The sequence below is a fragment of the Equus asinus genome, chromosome 7 (genome assembly GCF_041296235.1).
Source record: "Equus asinus isolate D_3611 breed Donkey chromosome 7, EquAss-T2T_v2, whole genome shotgun sequence".
Lineage (NCBI taxonomy): Eukaryota > Metazoa > Chordata > Mammalia > Perissodactyla > Equidae > Equus > Equus asinus.
In genome coordinates this window covers 88,284,538-88,298,039 of record NC_091796.1, presented here as the reverse complement: position 1 = coordinate 88,298,039, position 13,502 = coordinate 88,284,538, and the positions used below count along the sequence as shown (strand labels likewise).

At 38.1% G+C, this 13,502-nt stretch overlaps 1 protein-coding gene across 4 annotated transcripts in view; it reads left to right on the top strand.

Moving 5' to 3' along the window:
* CEP128 (centrosomal protein 128) overlaps positions 1-13,502 on the top strand; it is a 382,281-nt gene that overhangs the window by 305,376 nt on the left and 63,403 nt on the right. For all 4 annotated transcript variants that reach the window (XM_014846721.3, XM_070514145.1, XM_070514144.1 and 1 more), the window contains one exon: positions 3,551-3,600. In XM_014846721.3, coding sequence (XP_014702207.3) covers positions 3,551-3,600 — 50 coding nt within the window. The remainder of the gene's footprint in view (positions 1-3,550; positions 3,601-13,502) is intronic.

The following is a 13,502-nucleotide window of genomic DNA, read 5'->3' as shown; positions in this document are numbered from 1 at the left end:
GATAGGGCGGGAGGGTAGGAGAGCCAAGGTCTAGCTATGGCTCAAGCACTAACTAGGTAATCTCAGACAAACCATTTGCCTTCTTTGAGCCTCATGGCTTCATCTGTTTATTGTAGAATGAAACGTTTCACTGATATAGAAAGTTCTTGACAACTCTAAATTCTCCAAGTTCCCAAATAGAGACAGGAGAGTTCAATACAACCACATCTCCAGAAGCTTTTAAAAATGACAATGATCCAAATAAAGCTAATTTAAGTAAAAGCAAGGAAGGAAAAAAAAGGAAGAAAGTGTTAGAAGTCCAAGAGTTATGTGGGCTTCAGGCAAGGGTGGATCTTGTCCTCAGCCAACTCTCTGTTTCTTGGCTCTGCTTTCTTCTTTGCCAGCTTCATTCTTGCACAGGTTTCTTTGACAAAGTAGAAAATACAGCCTTGGAAAAACCAGGCTAATATAAGATGCAGCTTCAGAAGGAGAGAGATTCTCTCCTGGTACCCATATTAGTCCCTGGAAAAGGATTCATGCTGGTGTTGCTTAGCTTATATGCTCAGGGTGGTAAGGTGCTCTGACCATCCAGCCTAAGTCGTGACCTACTTTTGTGGCAGGAGAAGTTAGTTAGGCACCTTGACTGAAAGTTTCACAGGAATCACGTGGAGAAGAGCAACAAGAAGTTCTCAAAGGGAAGGGATGTGGCATAGAGGAAAACACAAAAACACATGTCCACTTATACTCTTGATAGAAGCTGGGATGAGGCTCAGTGGGGCTGAAGAGATGGGGAGTTCTATATTTTAAATGCCAATTGTAGGAATTCCTTTGTAGTTGTTTTTGTTCAGCCATCCAAAATCAAGGATTGCCAGTTGTATTGACTTTTCTGAAAGAGCAGGATGACTTTTATGTATTTGGAGAAAACTGAAAACATAGTTTTTAAATTGCAGTAATTCTACTATGAAGGGCTGAGGCTAGACTGACCTTCTTTACATCAGTATTTTATCAAATGTGTGAGTTGAGTTGGGCTATATAAGAGATCCAATACCTATTATTTATCCAGTAAGTTTTAGCTAAAGTGTTTGGTGTTTGCCATACCAAGTTGACTGTGAAGGAACAAGATCAGTTTTCTTTAGTGGTTGGTGGACCCCGCTATCCATCACTCCAACTGCACCGTACCAGTAAACAATGCAATTCATTACAAGGCGCTCAGCTCTGAGAACTTCCTAATATCCATAAGGAGTGGGGCAAAATGGCCACGTCCACACACGGACACAACAGTGATCTTATATCTCACAAATATTGAAGAGAGCTGTGCAGAAGACACAATTTATTGCAACCAGTTGGAGTAGGCATCTGCTGTTTTGGCCTGTCTGGTATCCATCCCTCCTCCTTCTGTTAACAGTACCCTGATTTTGCATTTGGAAGCTATCCTTTTTCTTCTTCATCTACTCCTTTTGGGATTATCAATAAAAGCGCTCCGTACTTTTCCTCTAGCCAAGAAGTAGGGAAGACATCTAAGCTAGGTTCATTAGCTCTTCTCTGTATGGAATTTCTTCTTGAGTGGAGGGACACAAAGATTAGAGGCACCAGGATAAAATGCCCGCTAGTTCATGCTACCTGCATCCCTACCCACCCAGACCAGTTGTTATTCTCTCCAGAATCTCGATCCTCTTTTCCCATGTATCTGTTAATTACTCCTACATCCTTCTAATAAATTCCAAGTGGTTGGTGTTCAGTTAGCAGCTGGTCGCTATCAGCTGGTAAGTGCTAGGTACCAAACCATCCCCAAATTCCATTTATTTCGGTCATAATTCTGTGAGTTGGACTTGGCACTAGGTTTAGCCGGGCAGGTTTTCTGGTGTCAATTAGGCTCCCATCTGAGTCATCTGTAGTCATCTTCAGGTCAGCTGGGCAGCTCTGCTTCTTGGCATTTGCTGGCTACCAGTTGGGGCAACCTGCAGTGTGTCAGGGGTGGGAAGGGCCCTGGACCATGTGTCTCTTGTCATCTAGCAGGCTGGCCTGGGCTTGTTTATAGTGATAGAATTCCAAATGGAAAAGTGAAAATGTGCAAGGCCTCTTGAATCCTCAGTACAGATTGGGGCAAAATTGCTTCTGCTGTATTTTGTTTACCAAATCAAGTGAGGAGGCCATCCTAGATGCAAGATGTGGGAAGTAGATGTGTGTAGCCTCTTGATGAAAGTAGCTGCCACATCACAATGTAAATGAGTGAGGATGGAGGGAGAGGAATGATTGAGCGCACTTAATCTACCACACCCCAAGTTAGTTTCTGAACCATCGTTAGCTTCAAACCTAATATATCAACCAAAAACTCTTTTAAAAAATATCCCCTAATACATTGGCATTCTGCTCTAAAGTTAGAGGTTATAACTCTGATTATGGGAGGTCTGGGAGCCAAAGTCAGTTCCTCTATGGGATACAGAGCAAAAACTACCTCTTATTCTTAATCCCAGTGCATTGTGTCTTGAGAGGATTGCTTGCCACTCCTCTGTATCTCTCTTAGCCGTGCAGTCTCAAAGGGCCATCACTATCAATTATATCATCTACAGGGTCTCCTAAACTTTCAGTGTATTGCCTGCCTGGTTACGACATACACCAGCGTGACTTGGCTGCCCACTATATTACTGCTTCCTGCTGTAGTAATACAGTGCAGCGCTTGCTAAAAACATTTGCATTTGCCTTTCTGGGATATATATTGAATTTCTGTAAGTTATATTTTCCTTTTATGTGGCACAGCCTCTTGGTAAACTATATCAATCATAGAGTAAGGCAAATGCTAATATTAATGTGCGCTGCTGTAGGTGTTTCTTGCCAGTTTTCATCCAAGTTCTGACTCAGCCCAGCCCTCTTTAGGTTTGTGAGATCTAATAAGATCATAGCACAGCGTGGTTTAGCTGCAGGCAGAAAAGTCTGCTTGCCAAATATATTTTCCTTTATAGCAAGTTCATAAATTAATGTAGGGCCTTGAGACACCATGGCTGTACGCATGCATTTAGACAGAACTCTCTTCAGTTGACTACCTTCCCTTCCAGCCACCAATTTCTCTGAGATAGTGCCAAACTCCCAGTCAGATGTAGCTTCAATGCTTCCCACCCTCTCAGTGTGAAATGATAATTAATATGACTTTACTGTTAAGGTGGTGTTCTGCTTCCGTTAATAACACCCATTATTCCAAATTGTTTTAATTTGGTTATAAAAATTGACTCTGGAGGTGGAACTTGGCTTGGGAGCTTATTTTAAGAGGAAGTGGTTTGCTTCTAATTTTTCTTTCAAAAGAAAAAAAGTTTCTTTTTTTTTAAAGAAAATTTTGTATTACTTTTGAATTATATAAGCACTGGACCAAATTCCTAAAATATTGGTATAGTTTTGGATTTGTAATTGAGTTGGTCTCATTCTCTGGCATTTATTTCACGTTGCTTCTCACACTTAAACATCAAATTCTCTTTCCAGGCAACAGTTTATACAAGCTACTTACTGAATTGAGTTTGATAATAAGAGGCAAGCCATTTTTACATTGTATTTTGATGGGTATTTTACTTTCTTATTGTAGATCTGCTGGAGGAGACCCACAGAAAAGATGAAGAAATGGAATCTCTGCAGGTAAAGTAAATTCTCCAATAGGGCAGGTATCCTTGGGATGAAAACTGTTTTACTCTATTAATCCTTGTTATTGTCACATTCAGACCACTATGGCAAATGGAGTGAAAACATACATTAGAACTTTAAAGCCCAAGTTGGACTTTGCTTCCCTTTAGAAGTGTTTGAGAGCATTTGTAGTCTCCTAAAGCAGGAAGCTGACTCAGCCTCTCTGCTACTCTCTCTTGAAAGGAACTTTATTCCTTGGTATAGCTTGACATGGACTACAGCATTAGGAAATGAAAGCAACCTCGTTGCAAAGTCACTTCCCCAAAAACAGGGCTGATGAATGAGGATGAATTCATGGAATCTACATTTTCAAGTGAAGGTCAACAATATTTTGACTCCATGAATGTCATCTACCAATGGCCAAACAAGAATATTTACACATATATGGGGCATAAGACTTACCTTAGATGCCTCTCAATTCACTATGGATTTATACACCTTTCTTGGACTGGAAAATTGTGATTGAAAGATTGCAGTAGAATTTTAACTGACGTTTCTGTGGTATGAGCAATTGATGTTAACTTGGCATCTGACGGAAGTTCTCTCTTCCTTTTACATCGGGCTAACTTACAAGTGGGTAACTTAAGTGTCTGTCTTTATTAGGGGAAACATAATCAGTTATACTCACATGACAGAACCAATTCACTCAGCGTCACATTGGGGATTAAGAACAGTAAATACTTTGGACATTTAGAGTTCTTCCTGGGCCTAGAGCTGCACGGTGAGAGTGGAGAGTGGTATAATGAGCTGGCTTGAGGGCTTTAGGGGTAAAGATGTTTGCGTCTGGCGAATGAAGGATGGGTTAAGCAAAGCCCAAAGAGCAAGGGAAATATTCTTTAATTGAGGATTCTTCTATTTGATGATGTATCTGTTAAGAGAAAATTGTGTAATTGATCTGAAAATCATCAAGGAGAATATAGTTCTATATACCTAACAAAAGTGGGATGTGTTAGCCACAATTTTGTACAGATTAAATTCTTTTAACATCTTAAACTATATTCAGGTATAAAAAGAGAGAGCCCTGGTTGGTCCAGTCTGGGGCTAGAAAAACTCTAATGTGTATACTAGCCCTGTCTATCTCTGAGAAACTAATATCAGTAATGCTTGTTATTATAAAAAGCAAAGCTTCTATGTACACTAGATGGGTATACTGAGAAGGTAATAAAGGCTTTTGAGGCATTTTGGTTATGCAGTGTGTTTGCCATTGGCCCCAGAGTACCATGTATAAACATATTTATTGGGTACATAGTACATATCTGGCCTTTTGAAATGGCAGCACAAACCTTTTTGAGTTTATCTCTCTCGCAATATGAATATTGGAACCAGATCCTGTTAAATTTAATAGCTTATATTGCTTCTCAAATATTTATTAAGTACTGGCAGCATTTTCTACCAAAATGCTCACTGAATGCAATAGAATGCACCAGCCAACTAACTATGGACGTTTATAAATGTAGAGTATTTAATATGATGTCCAAGAGCAGGAGAGTTCAATGTTGGCACTTTGTAGTGGTAATTAGTGCCTAGTACTAACGCTCTATTAAGAACAAAGAAGGAACTGACACCTCTCATAGTGCACAAGGGTGCAGAGACACATCACAGAAAGCGTTTCATTTTAAAGACGAGAGGAAAATCTGTCAAAAAATGCCTAAATTCCTAGTTTCTATATTTAAATATAAATATCACAGGTGATAGTGTTGAGAAGACTATTAAAGTTTATAGGTTGAAGTCCTACCATCACACAATAGAATTTTGGGGACAAAAAGACAAAATTGTTTCAAAAAACCAAAATGATAGCACATGAGTTTTAAGTCCTGGCTTTGCTTCTATTTCACTGGGTAACCTTGAGTAACTCAATTAACTTTGCTGTGCCTATGCTCTCATCTGTAATATAAAATCATAAAACTGTCTTCCAGAAGTGTTTAGTGTGGATTAGATTATCCCAGAAGGGAGAGCTAAATATTTAATTCCAATTTACAATGTTAGCAAATCCCCATGTATCCAAATTGTAGTCAATTTTATTTACTCATTATCATCATATAATTATGTATAACAGACATTCTGCATTTAATGTTATCCTCCTTAAGGGTAGTGGGTGTTTATTTATCTCTAAACCTTTTCCAATTTCCTCTAAGTAAAAGGTCCTCCATTTACTCAGTGAACAAATATTTATTGAGCACCAATTCTGTGCAAGGCACTGTACTACATGATAGTGATACAAAGGCAAGCTGCTTATACTGGATAGTTTCTTGCTCTGTACACCAGAGTTAGTGGAAAAGAATGTTAAATAGGTGTTTATAATATTAAAAAATGATATTAGAGGGGATGTGTAAGTCACTGTGGGAACATATAACACCTTTCTTTGTTTGATGGAGATAAGGGTAGTTTGGGTGCAAGCGTCGGGGGTTGAAGTGGGTAGGGTGAGCTGGGGTGGAGTGGCAATTCAAGTAGGCTTCCCAAAGGAAGCCAATATCTAAATGATAACCAAGAGTTAGCATCGGCTAGTTTAGAGTGAAGATAAGAAAAGTTTTAGCGGTGTGAAGGGTATGGGAAGGCCTAAGGTAAAAGAAAACTTCAATTTCATGTTTAAAGAACTAAAAGAATTTCATTACGGTGGAATGTAGCATCTGGGAGAGGAGAGGCAAGACAGGAGTTTGTAGAGGTCTAAAGGACCTCGTAAAGGAGTTGGGACTTTACCTTTAGTATATGGGGAACCAGTAAAGGGTTTGAAACAAGGGAATGATATAATCAAATTTGCATTTTTAATAGATAAGTGGCTATAAAGTCTAAAATAATTGGAGACAGGCAAGATTAAAACCAGGGAGACCAGTTAAGCACGTGTTTGTGAGAATGTTGGCAAGAGATGATGGTGACCTAAATTGGGTGGTAGCAGAGAGCATGAAGAGGAATGGATGGTCTCTTAATATATTTTAGGGTATAAGAATCCATGGAACTTTGAGATTGGTTGTTACGAAGTAAGAAGTAAGGAGTTAAGAATGACTCTTAGGTTTCTTGATTGGGCAACTTCATGCATGGTTATATTTATCGGTGAGAGTGAAGGGAACTTGATTAGTTCAATTTATGATATTTTGAGGTAGGGTACCTTGAAATATCCAGGTGGTAATGTCAAGAGGGTGTTCAAATATGAGTCTGGAGCTCAGAAGGAGTTTGAACTGAACATGCAGAATTTGGTATCATCAGATCTGGTCTCCGTATCATCTAGATGCTACTAAAACTCATAGGAGCAATGAGAACTCCCAGAGGAAGTATGTAGCATAAAGAGATGAAAACTTAAGCCAGAACCCTAGGGAACATCAACACTTAAGTAACAAGCTAAGGATGAAAATCCTGCCAAGGAGTCTAAGGCATAAAGAAAAATAAATTCAGGAGAGCATAGCGTCATGAAGTTTAGCAAAGACTATTTCTAAGGGAAAGTAATCAGTAAAACTGAATAAGTATTTGTTAAATCCTCAAATCCACTAAACTAAGGGTTTAGGTTTTAAAATAAAAATTCGTGATGAATTGTAATTTCCTATCATACCTATAAAGCAACTCTCATGTCTTTCACTTTCCCAAATATCCTCTACTTAGCCTAGCACCTCACCATATAGGTACTCTGTACATTTCTGTTGACTAAATAAACAAATGAATGCCACCCTACTGGTCTCTTGTTTATATAGTACCTATTCCTGGTTCTCTCTAAGACCTACCCATTAAAAAACAACACATACGCTTTCTCCCTCCTTTTTTCCATCCTGCTCTGTTCTCCCTCCCTCTTTGAATGTAGTATTGAAACCAAAGGTCAATAAGTGAGAAATTTGGCATGAGTGGTAGAAATCAGTGGGAAAGGAAAAGGATAAAATGGCGACTGGGGAGGGGAGCATAGAGGAGAATGTTTTCAATCTTCAGAGGAATCATAAACAACGGAGACAAACATATTTGACAGTGATTTTTACAATGCAGCTGGTAATTACCAAAATTCTTCACTGGAGCTTAACATCGTCTAGCTCATTTTTTTGTGTGACATTCATTTGCAGTTACATTGTGTGCTACTCTTCTTAAAAACAAAGTATTGTCTTTGACTATCAATTTGTGGTATGGTATCAGAGTCGTATTTGCATATTGGTTTGAGGTACAGTGAAGCAAGCAAATCCCTTCTTTAATCCACTCAAGATCAGCTGAAACATTTTAAATAGATACAAAAGGTAATCCATGTTTCCTCAATTTAATTGAAAAGTATTCGGTGACTGACACCTTCCTTGTGATGGCTGGTAAGTAGTAGGTGCTGTTGTTGGTTTTTGTTTTCATTTTTTTAATTACCAACCTACTTTACTAGTTTGCCTTTCATCAATTTCTTGCATTTCCCCATGTTGCTTTGTGAACCCCAGATTGCAAATCACACCAACAGAGTATTGTGCTTAGTTATGAAAAGCTTCAAAGTGCTCCCTATGACAGTCACTAAACAGTATCTGGAAAATGTATATGCCCCTCCTCTTATGCTAACTTAGTCATCTCACTTTTCATTTTATTTTAAATGAGATAAAACTAGATGATTATGAACATGATTTTTCTTATTCATTTTCCTCTTTTACTGGGCCATCTTTACGTCATTTTGAGGCAATTCCATATTTATAAATCGGGGACAATAATGATACTTCATAGGACTGTTGGGAGAATTAACTAGGATAAGAAATGTAGAAACCTTGGTGCCTGGCAGGTCTTCCATAAATATTAATTCCACACACTGACTGTTTTCACCTACTGTATACCAGACATGGTGCTGCATACTGGCGACAAAGCAGTAAAGGTCCCTGCCCTCCTGGAACCCTCCCTCCCTCCCTCTTTCATCCTCTCCCTCTCTCTCACCTACTCCCCTTCTCCTTCCATGGGCAACAGTGATTTTAAGTTCAGATTTTGGTCAGCTTATGCTAAAGGAAGTGTTACATCTTTGGATAGCTACTACACATAATGAAAAGATGAAAAAAGTCACAATGTGGCAATAATGAAATTGATTTTATGGGCTAGATATGAGTATCAATCTCATTATTTTAAGAGGAAAAAGGAAACATTTTAGTTGTTGGGTCTCTAAATGTCACAAGTACTTCTGGGCACTTTCTTTAGTATCAGTATTTTCTTTAGAAGTGAGCTGAATCCTTCATTTAATTTGTACAAATTGGGTTTATGTTTTTTTAAAAAAGTAATATATTTTTCCTAAGACATTCCAGAAGCTATGCCCTTGAAAGAATATTAAGCAGCATTATTAACATACTGTTTTCAGATGACCTATAATTATATTTAATTTCTCTCCCAGATATTTTATAAATAGTCTTGGACCTTCCATTTGAAGGATTTGATTTACTTTTTAGAAATGTTTTGGGAGTGAGGGCAGGTGTTTGATTTGTTTTTGTCACCTATATAGTGCTTAGGCAAGGGCATTTGAGATGAGCAGGAAGGAGAAGATAATCTTTCCCTCAGCCATTACTTCATTTCAGCTACTTATGGAGTAGCCTATGGCAGCACTGCGTTTTGAAGAAAAAAATAGAAGTTGAATTTCTTAGTTCTTTTGGAACAAGTCTAATAAATATTAATATAGGGATATTATGGAAAAGAATTCCAGTGTAGAATTGGCAGGCACATTGTTGGAAATAAACTGGGCAGGAAAAACCACCAAAGGCAAAAATTTGACATGGGCAAATAAATTGCCTTGGCAGGGGCTGGCAGTAGAGCTCATTGACATCTCAGTAGTCCCGGTAGATGGCCAATCCATCCTGGTAAACAACCATGTGATAAACTGGGCTAGTGACAGACCAACTAGATAATTTCCGTGGTTTTGCTGTCAGTCATTTCTGCCTGACTGTAGAATGCCCATAACCTGTACTTGCAAACCACAGAGTGGTTTGGGGATTTTAGAGATCATGGGTAGAAATGCAGGGATGGGGCAGCTAAAAGTCCTTGAGTTACGTTAGAAGGGAAAGTGAGGGTGAAGTGGGATGCTGTGGGCTGTCACTGGATCTCCAGAAGATTTGAAGGATTGGTTAAAGCAATTCCTAATTTTCCCCAGAAATTTTAATTTGCTTGGGAGATGCTAAAGTACATTTTTAGAAGTCCCAATTTGAATAAATTGATAAATTGGGATTGACTGTTTAAGGCTTTATTAAACTAGAAGGTAAATTCAGTATCCTGCTTATCTCTAGGTTGACTCATGAGAGTTATAATGGAACCCCTGTAATTCTAGAAACCAAAATGTAATGCATACCTACTTATTCTTTCCAAGATGCATTCCCCAGAACAAAGGCAAATCACCATGTATCTCGATTTCCTTTTCTGATATATGATTAAAAAAAAAAAACTATTCTGAGCAATGATGTAAACAAAACAAAACATGGGTGATTATGGGGGATGGAGGATGGGGCGACACTGCCACTTTCAGGGCTAGGTGACTTAATGGCTCATTAAAATCTCTGTTTTCTCAAAAGGTGAAAAGGCTTGCTAAGCCTTAAATTCCGTATGAGGTCTCAACAGAGATAAAACATTAGCAGTCTGTATTAGGGTCAAGCAGGGTCTCAGCCAATTAGATTTGCACACTTCAATTTACTACGTCAAGAGGCCTCAGGAGAGCAGGGAACCAAGCTCAGTAAAATAGATTCCACTTGAAATTTTAGTGATCATTAAATTTTATCACCCTATTTTACCTGAAATTTGCAACTTAATTTTAATTCCAAATTTATGACAGAATTAAACTGGAAAATAGAATGCCCTGAGAGTGAAGTATTCTTGTGTCTGAATGTGTGGAAGTTGATTGACTAGATCATTTTCTTTTGAGAATAAAAACTATAAAAACATGCCTGGTTCTTTTTATCCAGAGGGATGCAAAGCACCAGTCTTCAGGATTCAGCAGTCTCCTTGAGTCAAGCTCCTAAAAAGCCTCTGAAAAAAACAGACGCCATTTGGAAACATTAGGAAAAAATGCAAAGATAAAGTGTGATCTTTGAGCTCAAAAGCCCAAATTTTATACTGTGACAGAAAATTTACTAAAAAACTTGGTAGTGAAAATGAACCAAGTTTGTGTTAGAGATTTTGTAAATTGCTCCCACAACGGGGGAAGTTCTTTTGTCTGTCTCCCTACATTGTCCCCATTGCGGTTGACTCCATGAAAAGCAACACTTCCGTAAAACATCCCTTGGTATGTTTATCAGAGTCTGAGCTCTGGGCTCCACAGGCACTGGGGCTGATGTAAAGATGTAAAAAGCAGCTTACGTTTTCTTGTGAAAAATGAAAACTACGCACTTTATGATGTTTCACAGTGTTGAGCTTGTCTGCAATTTTCTGCCGTGTCTCCAGAGTCAATTGTAGTGTTACAATTTGGGGCAATTTCATTTGAGTTGCAGTTTAAATGATCATTTGAAGACTGTTCTCCATAATATGTATCTGCTAGTTCTTCTCACGTCACATCCCTACATAGGCCTTAAGCTTCAGACAGATAATCGTGTGTCTTAAATCCATTCAGGCTGCTACAACAAAAATACCTTAGACTGGGTAGCTTAAACTAGAAACGGGTATTTCTCACAGTTCGAGATACTGGGAAGTCCAAGATTAAGGCAGATTCAGTATCTGTATTCAGTATTTGTGTCAGCAGATTCAGGATCTGGTGAGGGCCCACTTCCTGGTTCACAGACGGCTGTCTTCTCGCTGTGTCTTTGCATGGCAGAGAGCAGAGAGAGCATTCTGGAGTCTCTTTTATGAGGGCACTAATCCCAATCATGAGGGTGGAACCCTCGTGTGACCTAATCACCTCCCAAAAGCCTCACCTCCTAATAGCATCACACTGGGGGTTAGGATTTCAACCTATGAATTTTGGGGGGGACACAAACTTTCATACCATAACACATGTTCTCCATTTTGTCTTCCATCTCCTGATAACATGGACAGTTATAAAGAGCAATATTTCTCATAATGACTGTATTATGTAACAGATTGGGAAGCAAATGTTCATCAATAATACACTTCTGGTTAAAACAGTTTCTATTGACTCATAAAACAAATCTCTGAGATTCTAAGCGTTAATAGGACATCATTGGAAGAAACTCATAATTCTCACTTCTAGGGCTATCTCCCATTCCCATCTCTGGCTAATTTTCCAGAAACACTATAAAGGATTTCTTCTGTCTGGCATCTTGAAAACTCACTAATACTATGTTTCAACCTATTACAGATACTTATTTAGCACTTGTAAATTCCTGTCAACATTGTGCTAAATCGGCCCCAAAGGGTGATGGGGCCTTCATCAAAGAAAAGGAAAAAATCCCCCTCTGACTGGTTAATGAATGATATTAATAGCTAACGAGGAATTCTTTTGTGTCATATACTATGCTAAAACTTCTGAATATATATCATTTATTCCTTACAACAATTCTATAAGGTAAATACTGTTATTCTCATTTTACAGATGAAGAAGCTAAGGCTCATTGCTGGCTCAGCCCATAAGTGACAGGGCTCTTAGAATCTGCCTGGCTTCTATACCACCCTACCAGCTTATGGAGATCAGAATTTCTACACTTTGTTTGTTTGTTTAGGTTCCTGGCCATCTTTCTTTTAGTCTCTTCCATAATTTTTCTGTAAGAATGACTCATTAGGAAATATATTAAGCATTTAGTGTGGCCAAATACTACTGACCCCCTACCTCCTCAAAAAAAGACGATAGAAACTAAATAAGTTTTAGAAAGTGCATTAAATAAGTCAGGCAACTTTAAACTACTTATAAACCCTTAGGCTCTAAACTAACTTATACATGGCAACTGGGACAGTGTCATGTATATATTTGGCTGCTGGCATGTGAGGAACATTTCAATTCCTGGTGTGAGACTACGAACAATCCAGTAATCTCGAACACTTCTAGGAAGGAGAAGGGATCATTTTTCTTTTTCCATTCTGCACCTTTTCATTTTGCTTATTCATCATGTTTTAAATAAACAGACTGAAGAAAGTTGTTATGAAAGCCCTCCCCGGGCTTCTTCAATTTCAGTGTTAAACCAGGTTCAAAATATTCTGGCAAAAATTAAAGGCAACATTGAAAACTTTGCATAAATTTTAAATTGTGCAAAAAGTGATAAAACTAAAATGAGCTGAAAGAATGACTAATAAACATCTCTTCTTATATCTTTCTCTTCTTATCATAACCAGTGATTATTTTGGTTTTAAAAATTTGATTCTGAAGTACATGCCTTTTCCAAAGTATCTGCATTACACTCACTATTCTAAATTTAATTTGTTAGAAGTTTACTGTTTACTTTTAAAAGTGGGAAGCCTGATTAGTATGCTAATAAATAACATTTAATGTCTGTTAACAATATTTCTATATTTGCTCATAACGTGAAATAGAAAAATATTACCTAGGAGAGACTCCATGCGTTTACTATGTTCTTGTAATTGAAATCCCTAGTTCTCATTTCACTGCTAGGAAAGAACTAATAAATTTGTCACAAATGAAGCAGGGGTGGGAGGAGGAGGCCATTTATGAGCTCAGTGATGCATCTAAGCTCTTGCAGCGCAGATCTAAAAGAATTGGGAGACCAGCACAGTAGAGGTGCCATTTAACTGCACAACAGCACAGCTACTTAAGCTTAGATCTGTGTTTTCCTTTATCCTTTCTTCTGATATTTCCCCAGTGGTATTGACTTTGTGTGCTTCAGCTGACCTAATGTCGGGCCAAGATCTCAGAGGGACATGCAACTTACTTAAGAAAGGCATATGGCAAAAATATCATCCCTTTTATTATATAGTAAATAAATATAAAAATGTGTACAAATAATGGTTTTTATTTGAGCATTAAATTTTATTGTGATAGAGTATGCGTTTTG